The 25,219-nt window shown below is 37.0% G+C and overlaps 1 protein-coding gene across 1 annotated transcript in view; it reads right to left on the bottom strand.

Moving 5' to 3' along the window:
- Window positions 1-248: 248 nt before the first annotated feature.
- Window positions 249-25,219, bottom strand: part of TRPC3 (transient receptor potential cation channel subfamily C member 3) — a 69,191-nt gene continuing 44,220 nt past the window's right edge. Inside the window, exons 8-12 of the mRNA XM_072938204.1 lie at window positions 23,138-23,333; window positions 21,236-21,445; window positions 18,023-18,106; window positions 3,136-3,211; window positions 249-732 (exon numbers count right to left, since the gene is read on the bottom strand). Of these exons, the coding sequence (XP_072794305.1) occupies window positions 590-732; window positions 3,136-3,211; window positions 18,023-18,106; window positions 21,236-21,445; window positions 23,138-23,333 (709 nt within the window). The 3' untranslated portion in view covers window positions 249-589. The remainder of the gene's footprint in view (window positions 733-3,135; window positions 3,212-18,022; window positions 18,107-21,235; window positions 21,446-23,137; window positions 23,334-25,219) is intronic.

Here is a 25,219-nt window from a genome sequence, read left to right as displayed (position 1 = left end):
CAGTCATGCCAAAAATTCTAAGAAAATCTGACCAAGTCACAGCTGCTTGTAAAATCTCTTCAGTTTCTATTGAAAAAAATCTCTTCAGCACTTGGACAAGGGAAGGTATGCTCAATAGTGATGGCCTTTTAATTTTTATTTGTATTTTGTTGGCAGTTCAGTTGAGTTGGTTTCAACAACATTTACTGAGCACCTACTATGTACCAGGCACTGTACTAGATGCTGGAGACACAAAGATGAACAAGACATGGTCCCTGTCCCCAAGGAGCTTACAGTCTCTTGGAGGCAAACAGGTAGTGCAAAGACATAGAGTTTATTCTGAAATGGACAAAAATGTCAGTAATGTGGTAATATTGGGCCTTTAAATACAATGGCATGTCGTTGTTTGTCATGTCAAGGCAGACAATTAAAATGAAGACCATTTGCATGTGATAAACAGTAAAATCATTAAGACCTAACTTTTAAAGATTCACATGATAAAGGTAGCTAATACCAAAATTTACACCATAGTTTTTCAAGTATTTCATACTTAGAAATATTATTGCCCACATTTGTGCTATAGTCAAAGCCATAATTCCAGGTTACTGAATCATTCACATCTCAGCATGCTGGGATTTAGTTTCTCACTGAGTTTATGAATTAGAATGGCTAATTCCTCAGTTGCTTGGCTTTTGTCCTCCAAAAGTTCATAACGAAGGCTGGAGATATCTTGCTTGATTTCTTTCAATTCACCTAGAGTATTTGTATAAAAAAAATATTTAATTGGTAATTTGCTCTTTGGATTTGGAAAAAAAATAAAGACTGAAATTCATACACTATGAATACATTGGTCTCATAACATCTCTAATTTAGTTATTTCAGATTTTTTCCTTTAAATGTTTAAGAATTGTCTGCCATTAAAAACGTACTGACCTTTGGGAAAGCTATAAAGATAGTCCATCTATGTTTTAAAAGTAAAACTAAGCTCAAGTATTGACCTGTGGCTCAGCCAATTTTTAGCATGGAGTGATTTCTATAAGCAGAGTATCTCCTTTCTGTCTTCAGGGAGTTCCTCCAGTCCCTCAGTCATAAGGGCTGACATCTGCATAGATCATTGCCCACTACTAGGATGGAAAGGAACCCCAGCAAAACAAAACGTTACCAAAAATGAGTCAATCTTTTTAACAGGAAAATACATGGGGGAAGTAAATTTTAGGTCAAGTTTGAAGTAAGGAAAAGGAAGGAAAAAGGTTAGGGGTGTTTCTTAGGGAGGGTAACAGTAATGAACATGGAGTCAAGGAACAAACAAATTAGTTTGTGTGGCCAAGGGGACGGATATTTAAGGAGATAACAAGTAATGGTGAAATAAGTTTAGATGTGATGCCACTGGCAATGTGTACATCCATAGGAGACTTCCGGCTATTAAAACACAACTATTCCCATAATTCAGCTTGGCAGTATTTTAAGCATATGTAGATTGCAATCAAAAACTGGATTCTCTTGCAAATAATTGTAGATAAGCCAATGGCCTTAAAAAGTAAACTTTGGGACAGGAATTTATCTTGAATCTAAGAAATGATTCTTCAACTCACTGGCACTTTAACAGCTTTTTACAATAGAATCACATGAGAAACGGATCTTTTATTGGTATTTCCTGGTATCTTTATGATGCTTTAAAGTGTAATCTCTATGTTCTTTTATTATATAAAAGTCAGAACCTTTTTATTTTAAGGAATTTTAACTCTCCTTTAAGAATACAGACAAAACATTTGTTGATTCCTTTTACAGCGGAAAAAAAAGTGCTTATTCCTTTTGCAAATGGCACTATAGACAAAATAAACTGATCAAATTTGAAATCACGAGGCCAGTCTGGTGGAAGAAATGGATTCTCATACCAATTAGGGTCATATTTGGACCATAAGCCCAGTGCGCCCCCTTTCACCTCCTTACTGCCATATCCTTCATCCTTGCTTTTGAGTTCTGGGGTGCCTAGACACTAAGTATCGAATTTAGTCTGCCAATACAGGAAACACAAGTTACTCGACCTCTTCAGCATTTAGTTTCTTCATTTATTAAATGAGGAGGTTGAGTTAAATGATATACTTTCTTAGTTAGAACTTTGCTCAAAACTCCAAATTCTCATTAATTCATTTTCCTTTTTTGGGTAAAAGGGCTTGGAAGATGGCACCTTGTTTTTGACGATGTTATGGTGACTCAATTCCCCCCATCGCTTACTTTTTTTGTTTGTTTTCAGGGACAACTGACTAGGTTTCTGCTTTCTAAACTAAAACCTAATTCCAATCCTGTCTCCCTGAGGCTGTTTCTAGGTCACCGTGATTGGATATTTGCTGGTTCCCAATCACACATTCTTAGATTTCTTTTCTATATCCACATACCATTGTACTGACTCAGATTTACAAGGGACTCCTTGCATTAATCAAAGCTCATCAAAAATTTTATTTAGGCTAGCCCTTTCTTATCAGTGCAGGTAGATCTAATGGCATCTCATTGGTGTTGAAAATTGTCCTTTCTGTTTTTAGGGCAACTTATTTCTCCCAGGTTGATTTCTTTCCATCTCTGGACCTGTGCTTTGGCTTGCACCCCAGCCTTTGATAAAAAAATTGTATAGTCCAGACAGATGCCTTGCCTAGGATATGCCTGGAAAAATAGGCATGAGAAGAAGTGTGAAAGGCAAAAGAGAAACGCTGGATGGGAAAAGTGGGTTAGAGATTTCTTTCTGGACAACAAAGTTAAGATTTTCCTGGAAAAAATGTGGATTCTGTTTGCACCAACCATTATTTCACCTGCATCATTGGAAAAATGTGAACACTCACATGAACTCACTGAAACACAACTGAAATGATGGACTACCTTATGTAATAGGGATTAAAAGCTCCCACAAAGATGGCAGTCTTTACATTCTAAGAATCAGTTTGGGCATTCTGTAGGGATAAATTGTCTCTGATTGACACTTTAAATAATTGTTTCTTTAAAAAGACATGCTTTTAGAAATGTAACGTTAAGGTTCTCCTGCCAATCTTGGAGAAGTCCGAACTGTTACCTGAGATTGGATTTTTAAAGTATCCTTCCATATGAAGTTTTCCAAGTTCATTAAATTAGTTGTAAAAGGATGTTTCTCAAGGTAAAGATGCTTACCTTCATTAACTTCATCATTTTCTTTGTCTACTTGTGCTTTCAAAACATATCTCTTTATAAGTCTTTTCATAATCTGCTGTTGGGCCAAAAAAAAAAAATATGTCACCAATGGTATACATAAGTAATCTGGATCCTATTCTCCAAAGAACCTTACATACCTGTAAAGCAAACAATTCAGGGCAGAGAAATTGTATGTAACTATCTACAGAAAACTCACTCAGCTTTCAGAACTTAATCCCTTTTCATCTTGTACTGAGTCTCACTGAATAATCCACAAACATCCCTCTTGCCCACCCTTCACCCTCACCCCCACACCCTACTCTGGGAATGCAAGAAGTTATTAAAAAAAAAAAAGTTCAGTTGAAAGACTTCAATGTATGGTTTCTCTTTCAACTACTGACTTCTCTTCAAGGTGCTGACACTATATTATCATCTATAGACACTACCTTATTTCTCACTGTTTTAAAAACTATATAAATATATGCTCAATAGAGGGAACCTGGAAAATACAGACAGAAAAAAAATAAACAAAAGTCATCAATTATCCCACTGTCCAAAGATAATCTTTGTTGTTATTTTAGTGTATGTCCTTCCAATATTTTTTCTTTAAATGTTGTATGTATATTAATTACTACATTTACTACATTTTGTTTTCAGAAATACCATATATTCTGTTATATTATGTTTTCCTCTCATAGCAATATAGATTGTGAATATATTTCAATCTAAATAAATGCTTTTACAAGATAATTGTTTATCCGTATGAAGAAAATTAAATTGGAGCCCTACTTCATACTATGCACACAAAAATGAATTCCACATGCATCTTAAATGTGAAAGATAAGGCTTTTAAACCCTTTAAAGGAAAGTACAGGAGAATATATTTATAAATTCAGTGTTGAGCTAGATGTTTTTTAAACAAGATAAACAATTCTAATAACAATAGAAAAGATTGATAAACTCAACCTCCTTATAATTAAAACTTCCTTAAAGCTTCTGTTTATAAAGATACCATAAAGAGAGGGAGCAAAGCGAGCCACAAACTGGGAGAAAATACCAATAATACTTATAGCTGGTAAAAAATTTGGATCCAAGATATGTGAAGAACTTTTTATAACAAAAACGCAAATTATCCAATAGAAAAATGGGTAAAAGACAAACAGGCACTTCACAGAAATGGAACTGTGAATGGTCAATGAGCATATAAAGCAACCTCAATCTCTTTTCTTGGGGAAATATAAGTTACATTGAAAAGGAGATACAGGGGCTTGTGGGGAGGGGGCATTGGGAGAAGGCAGTCAAAGGTAAAAACTTCCAGTTATAAGATAAATAAGTACTTGAGATGTAACGTACAACATGATACATGCAATTAACACTGTTGTGCGTTATATATGGGTCACTGAGAGAGTAAATCCTAAGAGTTCTCATTACAAGAAAAAGTTTTTCTATGTCTTTAATTTTGCATCTATATGAGATGGTGGGTGTTCACTGAACTCATTAGGATAATAACTGCATGATATATGTAAGTCAAGTCATTATGCTGTACACCTTAAACTTATACAGCGCTGTGTGTCAATTATATCTCAGTAAAACTTGGGGGGGGGGGAAGCGACACAATTTTACATCTAAAAAGGGAAAAAATTAATAAATCTTATAATCCCAAGTGCTGGAAAGGACATGGATCACTGGGACTTTTGTACTTTACTGGCCTGAATATACGTAGATCACTTTGGAAAACAATTTGGCATTATCTTTTTTTTTTAATTGAAGTACTGTTGATTTACAATATTATATTAGTTTCAGGTACACAACACAGTGATTCAGTATTTTTATAGAGTACACTCCATTTAAAGTTATTATAAAACAATGGCTATATTTCCCTGTGCTGTACAATATATCCTTGTAGCTTATTTTATACATCATAGTTTGTACCTCTTAATCCCCTACCGATCTCGCATTATCTTTTAAGGTTGAACACTTGAGTATGCTTTCACCCAGAAATTTCACTCCTTGGTACAGGGCCTAGAGAATCTTTGTACATGTGGACCAAGAAACAAAAACAATGTTTACAGCAATCTCGTCTGAAACAGCAAAAAACCTGGAAATGATCCAAACAAGTACCAAGAGGAGAAGAGACAAATAAATCATAGTATGTTACAGAACGTACTGTCATTGTGTTCACTAATGAAATTAATTACTGAAATTAGTGAACCACAGCCACACACAACAGCATGGATGAATCTTAGAAGTATAACTGTTGAATGAAAAATTCAACTTGTAGATTTCACGAAGTATGAATATATTCTTATAAAGTTACTCAACAATGAGGAAATCTACATGATGTACTTTTAGGACTATTAAAAATGTTAAAAAACAAACAAACAAACAAACCTATATTTGAAAAGAAAACCAAAGCAAGAAGATGAGAAACCCAAACTTTAGGATAGTGATTACCCCTTCGGTGGAGGTAAGGGTGTGGTCTAGGACGGAGACCCATGGAGAGGCAATGGACAGATAACGTTATCACTCTTGGGGAGGTGGTAGTTTCCTAGGTGTGCATGTAATTATCCTTCATAATTAATTATGTGTTACACATATTCTTATGAATATATCAAATAGCACAGTAAAAAGATAACAACGGAAAGGAAGAAAGATCTGAACTAAAATGCAGGTATCATGAGAGTGAAAAATATATCTCAGTTTTAAGAAAGTAGAAATTATAAACCGAAGTGATCCATTAGATGCCAAGGTCAAGTAAAAGGGAGAAGTCTAGGATGATTTGAAATGTCTGAGAATAATGACAGATCAAGAGGGAGCCATGCTATGGAAAAGGAAAAGCCCATTTTATCGGTCTTAATAAAATATGTATAACATCTGCTGAGTTGTGTGGAAACTGGACTCCAGGACAGACTCACAGCTGGGTGGATCTCGGCCAGGACTCATTCATTCATTCACCAAATATTTAGTGAAGATCAACTCTGTGTCAGGTACTAGGCACTGGGGATTCAACAGTGAACACAAAGTTCATTGGAACAATTCACTATGATGGGTAAACATATCAGGGATATAATTAAGTTTAGGGGACAGTGCAGGCAAATTCCTATAGAAAGGAAAAACAAAGAAATGTTTATTCATTAAAAGCAGCTTGAAAAGCAGTAATACATATCAGTAGGAAAGAAAAGACTATTCAACAAATGGTGCTGAGACGATGGGCTATCCTTATGAGAAAGTTAAAATTAGATCTTCCTCACACCACACACAAAAAGAAGACCCAAATGCACGAAAGATCTAAATGTGCAAAGCAAAAACTTTGAAAGGAATAGGGAAATGTTTCTTCAGAAAGCTAACAGAAAGGCTAAGCCATAAGGAAAAGGTTGATAAATCTGACCCTACTATGACAATTTAAAATTTTCATACAAGGAAGGATACCAATGAAATGTAACCATATGTCAGATGGGATTTTTCCTGTTGTCCTGGGATTGCTGATAAACCCAAAACTGATGATAAAGGATGCCAAGTATCCCATGGTCTAAGACCACGTTGTCACTTGCTGTTGGAGCCAGCCATCTCCCTCCCTTCAGGGTTTATTGAGAATCACTAGACCAGTACTGAACTTACCACCAACTTCCTCCTCACTCCCCACAAGGAAAAGAAATGAGACATGGGAGGGATCATGGGCTTTTGGGGGAGAAAGGCTATTCTCTCCCTTACCTGCATGGAAGGTATAGTTGTGTGAAATACAATTCAGTGGGAAATGATACTCTATTCAGTAAACGAGGCTCAGACAATTAGACCCACATCGCAAGTCAGGGCCAAATCTCTGCGTCAGGGAGCTGAGCAAAGGGAAAGCAGCCCACCTCGCCTGTTCAAATCCTCTGAACTTGCCCCCGCCCAATTAGACAGTCAGCACTTCGGTGCCCTGCCACAGGCAGAACAACAAACTTTGGTCAGTGTTAGAGCAGTGGTGACAAACAACACGGAGGAAACTGCAACCTACAGTTAAATGAAGGGAAAAGACATCTGCCTTTGGCTCCTTCCTCCTCCCTCTCTGCGTAGCAGAGGACCAGCACCTAGAAGAGTCAGCAGGGGAGGTGGGAACAAAGCAGACCGCAGCCTTCAGCCACCAGTCACACAAAGGTGTAACTCTCTGATGGGTGAGGAGGAGGGCGCTAGATTTGATTTGGTAATTTAAGTTTCAAAATAAATACAACTGTCTCTTTAATGAAAAAAGAGAGACTTTCTAACAACGGAAAGTCATTGGAAAGTTACAAGGTCTTGACAAGATGTTGTAAACGGATCCTCCATTCAGCAGAAGAGTTCAAAATAAGACAAGTTAGTGGGAAATCACTGAAAATAAAGTCACTTTTATATGTTCACAGGCTGGGACTCCTTACTGAACTCATTACATGAAGTTAAAAGACAAACCAAAGAGTAAGAGAAATTGCTTGCAAAACACACTGACAAAGAATCAGCATTCAGAACATGATAGAATTTTGACAGGTCAATAGGGTAAAGACAAACAGCCAAGCAGAATTAGGAAAAAGAATTTAAATTCACAAGAATGGAGAACTGAATGGCCAACAAATGGATGAGAAGATGTTCAATCTCACTGGTAGTCAGAGAAGCATAAATTAAAAAAACAAATACCAATTCACATATATAAGTTTGGCAAACATTTTTTTTCTCTTGAAAACAATTCAAACCCATAGAGGAGCTGGAAGTAAAATAAGGTGACTTCAAATAGACCTTTCACCTAGATTCACTAATGTTAGAAACTTGCCACATTTGCCTTCTCTTGCTCTCTGTGTCTATCATTATTTATGGCTAAAGCATTTGAGAATAATTTTCAGACATCATGTCCGTTTATCCCTAAATACTTCCGTATCTTCTATATATTCTCTTATATAATCATGCTACAATGATCAAACTTTAGAAAAATTAACATGAGGTAAATCGTTTAATACATAGTCCATGTTCTGTCTCATTTCCCCAGTCAAGGATCACATGTTGCTTTTACATATCCTGTATCATTAGTCTCCTTTAATCTGGAACAGCTCCTTGGCCTTTCCTTGTCTTACAAAATGCTGACATTTTTAAAAGCATAGAGGGAAATTGTTTTGCAGTTGGCTAAATTTTATTTATTTTTTAAAATCTATTTTTATATATAGTGGTTAACATTTGTAAATCTCAAACTCGCAAATTTATCCCCTCCCACTCCCTTTACCCCATAACCTTAAGATTGTTTACTAAGTCTGAGGATCTGTTTCTGTTTTGTAGATGAGTTCATAGTGTTCTTTTTAAAAAATCTGATAATATCAAGTGCTTGTGGGAACACTGGGAAACTCTTGTACCCTGTTATCGGAAACAGAAATTGATAGAACCACTCCCAGGTATACAACCCAGAAAAGCTCTTACAAATGTGCAAAAGGAGACATTTACTAAGAGTTCATTACAGCATTATTTATAATAGTCAAAAATGGAAAATAAGCTAAATATTCATCAACAGAAGAATGAATGAACAAAAATCATTTATTCATATAATGGGATATTATACAACAGTTAGAATGAAGAACAAGACATATGTGTATCAATACAGATAATTCTCAAAAATATAAAGATAAGTGAAAAAAGCAGAATATGTAATATTTATTTATGTATATTCCCAAAACATAAAACTAGCACCTAATGGTATGAATATACTTATGTAAGTATTAAATATATAAAAGTTTGCATGGGAAAAACACACATGAACTTCAAAGTAGTGAAGATCACCAGGGAGGGATGAAAGGTAATATAATAGGGTAGAGGTATTTTAGTTGTATCAAATTTTTCTTATAAAAAAGTCCAAAAAGAATATGGCAAAATGTTAATATTCATTAAATTAAGATGGTAGTGGCATAGATGTCTAACAGGATTATTTTGTGATACCTCTCTGTGTTTGAAATAGTTCACAATTAAAATTTAAAACATAACAAAATAAAAGCAATTAAAATGCTCTAATAAATAGGCTTTTAAAGCTGCCTAGCAAACTGATGTGCCTCCCTGGCTGGGGCATTCATTCCATCTTCAGTACCGATAATAGTCCTTCTGTCATGACAAAGAGACAAATGTTTTTCACTTTTACAAACAAAGTTGTAAAAACTGTAGCTTGTAAAGAAACTGAGAATAACTCAGGGCTTAAAAGGGTCTTATTTAGTACCATTCAGAAGTGCATTATTTAGAAATCCTATCTCTACAAAAGATAAGAAAACCTCTTAAAAATTAAAGTGAGTCAGAATGGTTTTGGAGACAAAAATCTTGAATTTGAATGCAGGCTTTTAATTACCTGCTGGGTGAACTTAAGGTGTTTAAACTCTTTGAACATCCATTTCTTCATTTACAAAATGCGGGGTAACAAAATCCAACTCATAAATTCTGCAGATTAAATAATTAAATGCACGTAAAAGCATAGTTCCTTCTTAGAAAAGGTTAGCTCTTGTTAGTATTATATATAAAAATAAAGTTTGAAGATTAAGATATTGCTACCTGCATTCTCAAGTATAATAAAATATTTATGTAACATTACCCAAAACTACACTTAGAAAGTCTATGGAAACTGGCATTTACTGCCAGAAGGGATGATAACAAGAAACTAAAATATTTTAAACACTCATGCAGTGTTCAAGTTCCCTAGAAACATCCTGAACAAAGCTACTCAGATTAAATTCCCTCAGTGAAGGGAAACCAGGAAGGCATATTCATCTCCATTTCATCTTTAACCTGCAGGGAAAAAATTATGGTTACAGGTTTAATTTTTTTCTCTTCAAAAGTTAATGTGTTTTAAGCTTTCCATGTATCCCACAAAAATGTTTCCCTTAATATTTACAGCTTAAATATTTTTATCAACCACTGCACCAAATTTGAGTCCCTGTAAAAGGCAAGAAGACACCTGCTATTGGACAAATCAGTTTCCCCACACATGACACTACGTGGTAATAGTCCATCCCTCAGTTCACATTGGAAAGATAATTGGTATGAATTCCAAAATGATGTTCAGCTCAAAGAAGGGGGAAAGGTTAGCCTTTCCATTCTTTCAGGCAGCTTGTCTGGTGAACCCAAGTTAGTACTGTGCAGAGGTTAAGAAAGCGGGCTGCAAGGACAGATTGCCTGGATTTGAGTTATGACTCCATTACTTGTAAGCTGTGGAATCTTGGTGACTTAATCTGTATAGTGGAAATGTTAGAATCAATCTTGTAAAAGACAACACAGGTAGATTACATAGAAGCTGCTCAATTAATATAACTATCGTTTTTTATTATAATTTATGCTTCTTTTATAAAGCAATTCTTGATTAGCCAATCTTAATAATGGTGATACTATAGTCAAGGATCATGAAACTTGTATGTAGTAATTATCATTTAAAATATTATTTCACCTAAGTTTCCAACGGATTCTTTAATCAAACCCAGTATCCCAAATTAAACTGATCGATAACCGAATCATCTTTCCCTCTTGGTTAAATTGCTAACACAATAGAAGTCTATAGACTAACTTCCACATTCCACAAACCTCCAGGAATTATCCATATTTCTTGGTATGAGCATGTGAGTCACTCTTTAAGGAAGATGTTGTAACTTTGTGGAGTGGACTATGGATACTTTCTGTCCAAGGTATGGACAGCTTGGTAGTAGTGACCTCGAACATTTCCTCTTGCAAACAAATCCAAGTTCATTTCTCAGCCCTCCATTAAGACTGGGAGGAGGAATGAAATTTTGGTGGTTGGATATCTGGGTTTGCCCTTCCTTCCCAAAAGGCCACAAAACTTGTCTTTTCACTTGCTTATTTTTTATTGATTCAAATTCAGCTAACAACTATTAAGTACATTCTCAGGCACTTTTACATTCATTTTCTCACTTGTGCCTACAGAGAAGCCAAATTTAACTGACATCAGTAGGTTCTATAATATGAATTTCAGCAATCTATAAAGTATGAATATAAGGTAATGAGACTGATTTGGACAAACAAAGAATTCGGAAGCAGCGAGTAGAATGTTAGAGAGGGAAGGGTCCTTGGAAATCTTGTGTTTTTCATTTTTTCATACCACTCTGTGACACACCCGGATGGATTACCATGGCACAGCCTCTGAAAACATCTGTGATTCAGACCCTGCTACTCTTTCCAGACAGCTGGTTAATTCTATTTTTGGACAACTGTACTGTAGCTGTTAAAAAATTCCTTTGTATTGAGCCAAAATCTGCTTCACTGTACTTTCTAACTACTTGTCCAAGTTCTGTTCTTTGGAGAGAGAATAAATTTGCTTCTTCTACTTGATCAGTTTTCAAATATTTCCCTTCTCTGGGTTCCCCTGGGTTCCTGGAACTGATCAAGACCCTATAGGGCCTTCCTGGGACAGATCCCTCCCCCATGTCCTCTGCTTTAGCTCCTCTCTGACTGATGTACCTAGGTAACTGTAACTGATGCACGTTTCCTGAGTTTTTCAAATGGTAAAACCACCACCAAATGGAAGAAATTAACTACTTGATGATTGTGAGCACGTAGCCCCCAGACGCACTGGAGCCAAAGGATCTCCATCAGCCAATCAGAGATTTGTGCACAGCTGATTGCATATGCTGGGATGCCCCTCTGTCACCTGGCCTTTAAAAATGCTTTCCTGAAACCCTTTGGAGAATTCGAGGTTTTAGGGCATGAGCCACTAGTCCTCCTTCTATTGGCTCCTTTACAGTAAACCCTGCACTTTCCTTCACCACTGGTGTCAGTAGTTGGGCCTTACTGCACACGGGCGAGTGAGCCCAAGTTTGGTTCGGTACATCTCACCTGTACCAGACAGCCACATCTGAGGGTTGTATGAATGTTCACCTACCTTTTTTCCCCCCTTCCCTTCTTCTCCACCTCAATGTTGCCCTTCCACTCCAGGGAACAGATCCTTAAAGCCAAGGACTATATCTTTGTGTTCCTATAACCTGGGACCATGCATAATAGAGGAGGCAATAGGAGGCATTCACATGAAGCTTCATGGATGTCTATCAATAGAGGATGTCCTGAATGTGCCACGAAACTTCATGTGAACGCCTCCTGTTGCCCCCTTTAGGGCCATGTGCTTCCAGTAAAACCAAGCCTGCATGGGTTGGATCAGAGACCATATGGGCCAAAGGTCTTCTCAAGCCGAAGAAGGCTATTAAAGCAGAACTGCCACAACAGAAAGCAGAGAGAGAAAAGCCCCAAGAACCCTCAGCCCATCTTTCATGGAGTCTTACACTATATTCCCATTTCTTCAGGACTCAGCATATCTTGGTATTTTAACTTGAATTAACCCAGGTATTCATGAGCTGAATTCAGTCATGGCTATTTCCAAATCTTTATGTTCTCCAGAAAAATCATCCCTGTTTTCCAAAAATTCTGTACATACATTAAAAAAAATTGCCTTGGCATGCTATTAATAATATTAATATAAACAATAATGCCATTGATCAAAGCATTTTGAAACTTTTTCTTTGTTGCCCTTTGAGGCACATTTGAATCTCTGTCTTTGAAGTAATTGTTTTGAAGAGGAAATACTCATCTAAATGGAAAACATGTAAGGTGATGACCTGATTGTTGATGACCACAGTTTCTTTCAAGGCAGATGTGACTATTTTTGAAAAAAATGTGAAGTCAGATAGCACTGAGTCTTGTTAATAAGGTGAATAATTAGCTAAGTTCAGTAGTGAGAAAATAATAAAGCACTTCGGTGTGTCTCATAAACTAATCATAAAAGTATGATTATTCCAAAAATGTTCTGAGCTGTGGTAGAATCACTAGAACTAGTGTATCCCAAAGGTCACCCTTTTGAAGGAAAAATCCCCACTTAGCAGATTAAGATCTGGAATTTCTTTAAGGTAAGTCGTATATTATAATCACACTTCATGAAACAAAAATCCATAACAAATAAACCAATTATTATCACCCATGGAGTTCATAACAAAGAGATTTTATTTAAATACAATCAAGGCATTTATATGAAGTTTGATTGATGTGTACATAGCTGATTGAGACTTTCAGCCTCAGGTTCTCTTTTTCTACTCTCACTTTTGGGGAGCCACAGAAGATTATACCACAGGCATAGGGAATTCTGCTTAGAAAATATGAAATGTACAGGATTCTGGAGTCTCTGGGCATTTAGCAAGGATCACTCGTGTGGAAATATAGGAATTTTCAATTTAACAGTAAACTTAGAAGTTCCTCCACTTCTTCTAAATCACTTAAAAGCATCAAGGAGACTAGGAAACAGAAACACTAACTCCTTCTTTAATGAGACTTAGAGGAATCCATATTCTTTTTTAGAAAGGTTAGATGAAAAGGTCAAATGAAGGTGTGGGGAAAAGCCAAAAGCAGACATTCATGGCTGAGAACATCCCTTGACCTTTTGATACAAAGTCTACGGAAGCTTAGAATCCAGAGCTGAAGGAGAAATGATAAAGAGAAGCCCTATTTGCCAGAAGCGCTTTGTCAGTGAGGTGGAGAGAGAGAGTCTGCCTTGTGCAAAGTACCACAGTGCTATGGTTGACAAGGGAAATAAAGAATAAACTGAACCCACAGGCAGCACCCTGGGCCCAAAGGCAAATTCCTCAGCCTGGAATGTGGCCCTGGAATTCTCTGACCCCTCTCCAACCTCCTAAAAGTAGCTGGGTCCAAGGAAAACTTACTTCATTCAAAACCGAGTTAATAGTCAGTAACGAATCTATAGAAATCTATACTAAGCTAGTCCAAGAAAGATGGATAAAACAAACAGCAAATAATAAACACTCACCAGAAAAATGTTAAAGATCAAAAGACATAATGCCACTATTGAAACATAATCTATCGAATCATAATTCAAAAATATGATGAGGTAGTCATGTCTTTAAAATAAGAGCACAAAGAGGTCAGGGGAAATACAGTGAGCCAAAGAAGGAAGTGATACATAAGTTGGAAAACCTCACTAAGAGGAGGAAGAAAAAACACAAAATCACCACAGAAATGAAAAATATTTTTGAAGCAGCACATGTGAAGATAGACAGGAATAAAATATAGGACAAGAAAAAAGGAGCCAAAAGGGAGAAATGGATGAAAAATTCAAAGGGCATAGAGAAAAAATGGTAGCTGTGGAAGACAGGCAAAGAAGATTCAGTTGGCATCTAATTGGTATCTTGGAGGAAGAGACTCAGTAGAATGGAACACAAAAAAATATTTCAAGATACAGTTCAAGGAAATTATTCAGAAATAAAAGAAGACTTGACAGATTGAAAGGCTATACTCTGTGCCAGGAAAAATTCATACAGACTTAACCTACAAGTAGAACAATTAGTAGCAAGTTACTGGATTTAAAAGATAAAGAAAATTTGAGCATTCAATTCAAAATCTCGGGTCAACTATGTAAGAAAACCAATCAGGCTGGCCTCAAACTTTTCAATGTTCCATCGTAGGAACAGTGGAGTAATGTTTACCAATACATAAAGAAAATAAAGTCACATGTAAGAATTTTACAGCTAGTCCACACAGATATAGAGAAAATAGAAAGCAATGTAGAGCATTACATAACTCAGATAACATGGTTCCCAGAAACTCTTTTTGAAGGAACTAAAGGAAGACCAACTTTAGTTGACAAAGAGATTAATGGAAACTTATGTCAAAAAGACTGGTGGTGAGTACTGACTCTGTTTAACTGTGGGATTGAAACCAAACAAATGTGGGTTATAATCCTGACAAGGTAGTGAAGGGGATCAGAAAACGCCACCCCAAAATACATCACTTGGACATAGGGTTATTTTGACCTAAAGTCAATTCAGAAGCAGAAAACGTGGAAAGAGCGCACTGCCTTCCTCCCATCTGCCTAAAAGCAGGACATAAACTTCCCTTTGTGAAGGTCCTCCCTCTTCCCTCTCCCATTTCCAAGGGGAAGAAAAACTACCATCATCACTGGACACAGAAAGTTGGCACAGAGTTGGGTCTGCATGAGCACAAACATTTCTACAGTAACAATAATCTCCCATATATTCACCTTCCCACAATTTACCACCCCTAAGAGCCCAAATCTCTTTTCCTTTGTCTTGTCACTTCTCCAGAAATTAATCCCCCTTTTTAGAATGGTATATAAGTCCTAAATTCTAACTACCCCTTTGAGTTACTCATCACCAAGCTCTCTCACGGGTGTTTGTACTTTGCATGCGTAAATAAACTGTTTTTCTCCTGTTAATCTATCTTTTGTCAGTTTAATTCACAGGCCTCAGGGACTGAACCTAATAGGTAGAGGAAAGGTTTTTGTCTTTTTTGTTTGTTTGTTTTGTCCTTTGTCCCCAACTCTAAGTTCTAATGATTTAACTAGCAAAACCTGGTAAGAGAAGGGGGAAAATGGTGAAAGATAAAATAAACACATTGATTTTTTTCATATTATAGAGCTGGAGGGTCAAAAGATAAAACGTGAAACTTATAAATGAAATAACATAAATATAAGTATGTGCAAAGCACCAGACAAATAATATAATCCACTTCACTAGAGCCTGCCAATTCTCTTCCCTGGCTTCTTAGCTCAGCACATGGCCACTAAGAATTAAGACTGATTTCCCAGCCTCCATTGCAGATGAGTCGTTTGTGTAACTTGACAGAAGTTCCTTACAGGAAGGAGGCATCTTCCTTCCCTATCACCTTCTGATTGTATTTTGTAATGCAGAAGTAATAGCAGAAGAGCTCCAGTAACTTTCTTGGATCATGAGATCATGTCAGAATGAAATGCAATCATGATAGAGCAGTACGATAGAAACAGCCTGGGGCCCCAACACTGGGAGATACCACATCAATGGAATGACTGCCTCCTGAATTCTTGAAAAAAAGAGAGGAACATATTTCTGTGTTCTTCCAGCTACTTGGTGGTTGGTATTCAGTGATTCTGTGTGATTTGCACCAAACTTAATCCTAACTAATATGCACACTCTGAGGACTACCTTAAAATGATACTGAATACACAAATGAAGATCTGAACAAATGGAAAGGTACATCATGTTCTTGAAAAGGAAGACACAACATTGTAAAAACGTCAACTCTACTTAAGTGAACACAATCACAATAAAAAATACCAACAATATTTTGCAAACTAGACAGGCTGATGCTAAAGTTAATACAGAAAAATAAAAAAGGAAGAATAGCCAGGAAAACTATGCAAAATAAGAATCTTGAAGAAAGGACGTATGTATGTACGTGTGTCTGTGTATTTTGTTTGATTGTGTTTTAAACTGTAAGAATTTGGTTATATAGCACAGAGAAATAAATCTAGAGCCAAGAAATATACCTAAGTAGACATATTAATTAGTAACAATAAAGGTGGTATCAAATCAGTAGAAAAGATACATTCTTCAGCACAACCAGCTGTGTAATTATCTGAAGAAAAACTGGATCTCCATCCACATGTTGCATCAAAATATATTCTATATGGATCAAATATTATCATGTAAAAAGTGAAACCATGAAAATACCAAGAAAAATATGGGTAAAAATTTTCTTAAATATCCTTGTATGGGAGATGAGCTTTCAAAATAGAACACAAAATCTGAAGTCATAAAAATTTGTAAAGTTTACTACACAAAATCTTTTAAAAGGTGGGGGAAAAACACCCATAAATATTAAGAAGATATGCAATAAACTGGGGGAAAAATTCTCAATTCACACCACAGGCAAAGGGCTGATTTTCTTAAAACAGTTTTTAATTCTTAAAAGAATTACTCCTAATTTATAACAAAGTGCCCATCAAGAAAAGTAAATATATATGGTATTAAGCATATAGAACACTAAACATAAAAAAGGGTCAAGTTCACTCATTACAAAGAATGCAGAGTAAAACTACACTGTGATATCATTTTCACCTAACAATTTGGCCAAGATAAAAACCTTTGGTAACATACTAGTGCTAAATTAAGGAGGAAATGGGCACTCTAGTACATTTATCGTAAGATTATAAATTGGTACAAGCTCCATCAAAATCAGTTTGATGATAGTTGAAAAATTAAAATGCACATATACTTTAACCAGACAATTCTATAGATTTGCACATTTCAAATGTCATGTATACAAGGTTACTTACTGAAGTATTACTTGTAATAGCTAAATATTGGCAATATCCTCTATTGCCATCAATAGAAGGCTGATAGATTAAATACAACCATATAATGGAATATAATGTAACCATTAAAAAAGTAAGGCTTTGACAATTGCTAAGCAATTTTGCAGAATGTGCTGCTTCCAAGAAAACTGCATGAAGAGGACTATGCCAATTGATATTACCATACATTATAAATTCCTCGATCCTCATTTTTGTGATCCTGTACTACGTCAGAAATCTAAAGATTTGGTAGTCAAAATGAACAACCAGATGGGAAGGACTATACCCTCTTTTGAGTTGGAAAATAGTGTTGAAATGTCACATCCAACATCAAAATGCAACAGATATTTGAAAGTAGTACTGATGCAAAAGTAAAGCCTAGGATTTCACTTGGAAAATAGACTAACTGGAGAAATAAATGTACCAGCTTTTTACACTGTGAGACCACTATTTTCCTAATGTACCAAATCTCCCAGTGCTTTCTGCTCAAGGTATGTGAAAGTGTTCTTTGGAAATTGTGGCAACACTTTGCTTTCAATATCACAAAGCACTCTTCTTCCGCAACCAAAAAAAAAAAAAAAAAAAAAAAAGAGCGAGCGAGAACTTGGACTCTGATTTCTAAAGTGCCCTCCACCTAACATACTATTTTCTCTGTTCTATTCTGTCCTCATAGCACATCTGAAGAATATAATTCTACTCACTATTCACACACACACACACAAACACAGAGACATATGTGGAACTACACACAGATAAGAGATATGTCTAATGAATGCTTACCTGATAACGTGTTGGCTGATTGAGAATGCTGTTAAAACTGTGTGATTCAAAAACTCTTGAGTTAGACTGAGTGAAGAGGTTTAACTAGGAAAAAATACAATTAACCTAGTAAATTAGAATACATTTATATGGAAAGCATAACTATAATCTACTTTATTCTCCTCGACAACATTTGTGGAGTCAACATTCCTAAGGAACATTCCGTGGACGCTGAGTTTTACAAGTGACCTCGTATATTTCCAAAGGTAAAAGTTAATGTGGGCAACCTGCTGACGTTTATCAAAATGTTGGCAAGATGAACTGTCACAGAACTGTTTAACTGAAAACACATTTTTAAAAGTTGGCTCGGGTTAAACATAATTGCTCCTGGGGGTCCTTGCATACTTTATCAAAATGTATTCACAGCACCTAGAAGAAGTTGTGCAGAAGCAACTCTGTCTACTCCTGCGCCTGTGTTCCTCACCTACACTTGAACAGAAACGCATTACAAGTTCCGATGGTAGCATTTGGCTTTTTGTAACCCCAAAATATGAGCCAAAGTGACGCATATTCCTAAGCATCTCGGCCTTATACTCTGACAGGCTCACTGCTCTGGAGAGAGCTGGGCTAGAGAATTCTGGTTTTCTTTTTCTTTCTCTTTTTCTTTTTAAGGTTTAACTTTTGAGTGAGTAGGAACAGAAAGCAAGAGACCATCGTTCCTGTCTACCCTTCCCGTTTGTGAGCAGGGCCTGCTTCTTATTTGTAGGTAAGCTGCTACCTGGAAGGTGTGATTAAGGCAGGGCCCTTTATCCAAAAACATGCATTCACCCCACTACCTGCCTTCCCACCACAAGGAAGGGGAGGGATGCTAGGGAGGGAGGAAGTGGCACTGCTAGGCAATGATCCTCCTGATTTTGTCCTCTTAATCATGGCAGGAGACAATCTTGACTGACAAAGCCAGTTCTCCTGTTTGCCACGGGAGGTCAGCATCTGACTGTTGACTGAGGTTAGCTGTATACGTTTGATTTCATGAGGCTCCTTCCTGACTTCTAAAAAGGAAAAACAGAAACATAATTTCTCCAAAGTTTTACTAAATTCAGTACACAGAGAATATCTTTGACTATAAGATTAAAGCAATAATAACAGCTCCGTGCACAATTTAAAAAATAAAATCAAAATGACAGGTTTTAACCGGAGATGGGGAGACATGGAAGCCAAGGAGCAGGGCTTCTGAAAGATCAGTGCTCAAACTTCCTTCTGTTTTCGGCAAGCTCTCTGAGGAAAGCGCTTCTTCCTGCCAGTGGTACGAGGCGGGCAGGGACAGGAGAGGGCTCCCTAACGGAGCACATCGGCGGCTCCCCTCACATCCTTGTGGGCAAGCTTTTTTTAAACAGGGGTCTAGGTAGCCGCATCTACCTAGCGTCTACTGTGCTCTTCTTAACGGGATAGAGTTTCCCCTCCTACACTACGACAAGATCAGGAATGAGGTCAGAAGTCAGTGAAATCAGTTGCCTCCAGAGAGAAAACTTTTAAGGTGTGAAATGCAGAAGCAGTGAATTCCCATGCTTGAACAGCTTCCTCTTTAAATAATAAAGCCTTAGAGAATGAGTCAATCCTCAGAGAAACAAGGCACCTTCAAAACCAAGTGCATCCCGGCAGCAGCAGGAGTTGCCAGGGCTGGCAGTTAGAGCCCAACCTCTTTAAGAGACCCACGAAGATGAAACTGAAGGTACAGCGCAGCCGGTGGGGAGGAGGTGGGGCAGCAACCAAGCCAGAGCTGCACTGCCTGAGCAGGAGGCAGCCAGGTGCAGCAGGAAGAGCTGGGCATCTGATGCTGGAAAAGGCAAATTCCACACCTACCCCATGCTGGCCAGCTCCTGTGACCTTGCCTAAGTGAGTTATTTTTAATAGCTTCAGATGTCTTAATCTATGAAATGGAATAATAGTAATACCTACCTCACAGTGTTGCATGAGGTTCACATGTACAGCAAAGCACTCTGTAAACTGTGAATGAGGAAGGGCACTGATACTTGTTGAGGCTGGAATTTTGCACATCTCATACCATCCTCACAAGAACCCTACGAAGTTTTCTCTCTTTCATGGATAAAGTGATTTATCCATGTCACTTTCTACTAAGCCTTAAGCCAGAATTTAAATGCAGGTCTAATGGCAACTCTCTTCCTTCCATTACTGCTTCTTGCTTGCTGTATACAGTGAAGTATTATTTGAAATCATGGGATGTCACAGCCAGTCACTGTCTTGCAACCTAATAGCCTGAAGAGTCCACATCCAGGTCAAAGAAGGTTTAAAAGGCCACCTTCTTAAAGGTGCCAAGGTATTACAAATCTCGGAAATGCACGTCTCCTTTAAAAAGTGAGAAAATAAATTGCATTAATTTAGTTTTTTCCCCCAAGCTTCAAATGAGAAAAAAAATGCACTTTATGGAGGTAAAATCACTATCTTGTGGGCTCCCAGGCTATTACAGCTACAGACCATTTTCACAACCTTAGGCAAAAATTATATTTTAACCCACACATTTGCTCCTATCTGCCTCACTCCCTATTATTTGAGGTTCTGTCTGTATCCTTCTGTCTCCTATGCCAATTCTATCTCTGAAAATTAAGTTCATAATAATAAAGTGCTAGCCTGAAACTCATCTTTGTTAAAATCTAGGCATGACTCAACCAGGACAACTCAAGAACAAACCATTCTGGGTTATTTACAAAAGGGGGTATTTATAGTTAATATTTGAGGATGCTCTTAAGCCTGTATCAATGTTATGATATTAGAGCAAAACAGATTATTTAGCCCAGAAAAGAGTTTCTACAAATGAGAAGAATAAAGTGGTAGTGAACTACACATACAACCAAGAGGAAAATGTGAGGTTAGGACTATTTAACTTTGGAATAACAGTTGAGAAGCATGGAACACACACAGAAAAAACAAAGTGTTTTCTAACAATAACTTTTCTGTTTACTTTTAACAAGTTAGAGAAGTTTCTTGTTAGTGTGTTTTTAATTTGGTAGTTTACATGAGATTCTGACCAAAAGCAAGGCATAGACTAAGTGATTTCACTATGAATACATTAAGTATTAGTCTATGAAAGACTATGGAATGGACAGTTACTTTCAACATCTTCTAAGTTCACATATAAAAATTATTGAACAAACATCAAAAGACAAGGAGAAAGACAAAACATTTATCTTCAGGTCTCAATAAGTTTTTGATACCTACCCTGGACTTTGAGTTACCCATTCCCATTTCTATATCCTTCTGCAGCCTTCTCCTTCTGCATTTGGAAAAGTTAATGATCCGCATGATGAAATAAACAAATGACTTTGGGCTGGGAACTAGACTGAAGGGTGGAGGTAATGTCTTTCCATCATCAAAATAAGATAACCAAAGTTTTGAACGAGCAAACTTCCATTCTACATCACTGTCATCCTGTGTCACAAAAATAGAAAAACATATAACAACTGATTTTTAAAACTAAATATTCTAGTAATGGATTCCAGTAGGGTCTTACAATGAACCTTAATTATGCTTTTGAAATAGAAAAGCAGCATATATACATTTATCTGCATATAATCTCTATTGGCCTACATAGTAGTCTCAGTATCACTTTTATGATACTCATTTAAAAATTTTCTTTTCCATATGCTTCTGTCTATACCCACTCAAATTTAATCAGAATTTCCTGTCACCTGTCCAAAAATGAAGCAAAAACACAAGAAAAATTCAGGTCAAGGAAAGATGAAAAGATTAATTCCTCCCTCCTTCCTTCCCCCTCCTCTAACGTGGCATATTCAACAATAGTTCTAGCCAGCCTCCCTCCTCATCTAGACCCACCTGAGCCAGGTTGTGGATACAGTACGTTATACTCCAAGGGCAAACGAAAAAGAGCAGCATTCAGATGAGCTGCACTTTGCTGCTTACTGTGTCTGCCACATGTCACATAAGGCTCTCAGTGGCCTATTCCTGCCTAGTATCTGCTTTTATCCTCAGTGCTGCCCCCTGGTGCTGGGCATAACCATTCTAGCTGGCAGGAAGGATGGAGAAGAAATGAAGAGGAGCCTGTCCACAGGTGGAAGAAGTTGGCTCAGTCACTTCACACCACCAGGCTGCCATTACCACACTCAAGCAGGTGTTCAGAGAGAGTACAATTTTCTTGTCTGGGACCTAACTTTGCTTTGGGAACACAGTCTTACGTGTTTCTAAAACACAGACAGAAACTCAGTGGACTCAACAAACATCAAAGCACTAAAAATAACACTAAACCAGAGGATGTAAGGAAAAAAAAACTTATATATGATGATGAAGAAAGGTACCATACCAAGTCCAATCTAAAGAAAAAAGTAAAGTGACTTTAATTTTTTTTTGGCAGGGGGAAGGAGGTAATTAGGTTTGCTTGTTTGTTTGTTTGTTTAATCTATTTATTTATAGTTTTTTTAATGGAGGCACTGAGGATTGAACCCAGGACCTCATGCATGCTAAGCATGCACTCTGCCACCGAGCTCTACCCTCCCCAGTGCCATTTCTAGAATACTAAACATTCTCACTGGATAAAGAACATCATCGATGTTTGCCAGACATCTGGTGATTCCTCTACCAGGCTGGCTGGCTAACCTAGGAGAGAATAATTTCCCTACATCCAATGCTGCTTCTAGCCACTAATTGCAAAACTTCAGCAATATACTCTGAGAGAATCCAGACTGATGGTAAATTTCTGGGGATTCCTGCTGTGCTCCTAGAAGATACTGGAAGGTGTATTACTATCTATTCAGATGGAAAACACAGAGAAAGGTCCAGGTCCTGCTTGGGTATAAGAGACTTTGTTTGCGTGAGCTGGAGCTCCACACAGGGCACAAAAGCAGGTGTGCTATTAGAACAAGAACGGAGTGGGGGTAAGGTATAGCTCAGTGGTAGAGTACTTGCTTAGCATGCATGAGATCCTGGGTTCAATCCCCAGTACCTCCATTAAATAAATAGATAAATAAATAAATAAATAAATAAATAATAAATAAATAAATAAATAAAATTACCCCCACCCCCCCAAATCGCACATGTTAACTTAAAGAAAATAAATAAAAGAACAAGACAGCAAAGACAGACACCATGGATAGAAAGCAGGTTTACCTCGATTTCTTGATATGAGCTATTAATCATAGCAATGAGCATGTTGAGTAAAACGACCACCATAGTTACATTGTATATTCCGTAAAGAACGTATCCGATATTCTCTATGAATTTGTGGTCATATTTGAGCACAACGGAAGTCACTTCAGACAACCCAAATATTGACCAAAACAGAGTCTTGAAACTTTCTTCTACACTGTTGAAAGAATAAAGTTCACAGTAAATTAACAGTTTTCAGTATTGAAAAGTCAAAAGTAAAAAGCAAGGTAGGGTCTGCATACTGCACAGATGTAAAATGCCATCATAAAAATCATCATAATACCCAAAATATAATTATTTAATTATAGTATTTAATAGAAATTATTCTCTCAGGTTTTTAGGAACCAGTGATTAAGGGGTGCTGATGCCTAGTTTTTCTGTCAGTTATCATCAAGTGAAAATTCTCTGAACTTGACAGGGGAAAGCTGAAGTCATGCCACGATATCCATTTCTTTCTCCTAGAAGGGTGGAAGTTTGGGGTTTGATTTTGTAGGTGTTTCAGAAATTTAAATCAGGTTTTTGGGAGTAGAGCATGTCGGGATTAAAATTATACATTCACTTCAAGAAAAGTAGGTACAAACATATTCCTTGCAGCATGGAAGTAGGGAAGAATGAAAACTACCAAAATATCCATCAATAGAAGAGTGAATAAATAATTCTGCTACATCTATAAATGGATTGCTCTGCAGCCGGCTACTGGGGGAAAAATGAGATAGATCTCGTTTCATCTGTTTATATAAAATAATATCCAAGATATATTAAGGGGAAAAAAATAAGATGTAGCAAGTGTGAAATAGCCTACAATTTGAATAAAAAAGAGGAGTACACAAAGACTTATATTCTTGTTGATGCAAAAAATATCCCTGAAAGTATCCCAAAGAAACCATTGCCTCTGGAACCAAGGAGAACTAAGAGACTGGGGTCCCAGGGTGACCAAGGGGACAGGCTTTTCACTATAGATACCACTCTACATGAATTTTATGCCACAGGTAACTTTTAGGTTACTTACTTACCTAGAAGTTATACTTAAGTGGAATTGAAGTCAACAGAATTAAAGGTTCCTATTCTATTCCCTTAATTTATATAATCGACTTCCTGATTCTTCCATCTGGTGGAACACCAGTTAGCACTTAGGCCCTCACCAGACTAATTAGCTACTTTTATCCCTTAAATGAACTGTATCAACTGAATTTGGCTGGTATTTGTCATACAACCAAGTGGTAATCACTGATCTGTGAACCATAAGAATAATCTTTAAGTTAATTACACATGGAGAATTCCATTACAAAGGAGGGTTCAAAAGTAAGCCCTTTTTCTCAAAGAAAAATTTATGAAACAGTACTTTTATTGATTTGTTATAACAGATTCTAAATAATAATTCTATAGATTTATAGGTTTTAAGACTATTTTATTAATTTATTCATTCAACAAATATTAATGGAGTACCTATCATGTTCTAGAAACTGGGAGAGCCCTGGGGATGGAGGACTGACTAGGAAGGTTCCTATTGCTGTTCCTGTTCCTGTGGAGCTCCTCTCTGTTACGACACATTTGATGGTGTGGCTATAGCATGGATGCTAAAAGAAGACTAAGAAAAATTGTAGCCTCTTTGCTCCTGCCATTCATTTAACAGTATCACAAAATTCTCCCACTCTTTCTTCTTGCTCTTTTGCAAACCTTCCTGCCTCTGACTTTGGGAATATAGACTCCTGAGCAATCTGTATGTGTGGGGAGACTGGGATTGTTAAAAAGGAGAGGACACTGGCTGTTCCTGAGCTCCCACTGTGGGCAACAGGCTTTATATAAATTACCTTACATAATTCTCACAAGGACCAGATCCAAACCTTATTGTGCTTATTTTATCTTTGTTTTGTTTTGTTTCATTGCACTTATTTTAAAAACAAAGAAACTAATGCTGAGAAATGTTAAGTAACTTAACTGAAGACCACAGCCGGAAAATGGCAGATACTGCATTCACATCCAGGTCTGCCTGACTTTCCAGCCCCTGTTCCTTTCCCCTGCATCACGTTGCCATGTCCTCAT

Source organism: Vicugna pacos, chromosome 2 (assembly GCF_048564905.1).
Source record: "Vicugna pacos chromosome 2, VicPac4, whole genome shotgun sequence".
In the NCBI taxonomy this organism is placed as follows: domain Eukaryota; kingdom Metazoa; phylum Chordata; class Mammalia; order Artiodactyla; family Camelidae; genus Vicugna; species Vicugna pacos.
Note: the sequence above shows the minus strand (reverse complement) of the source record. Positions and strands in the feature narration are given on the sequence as shown.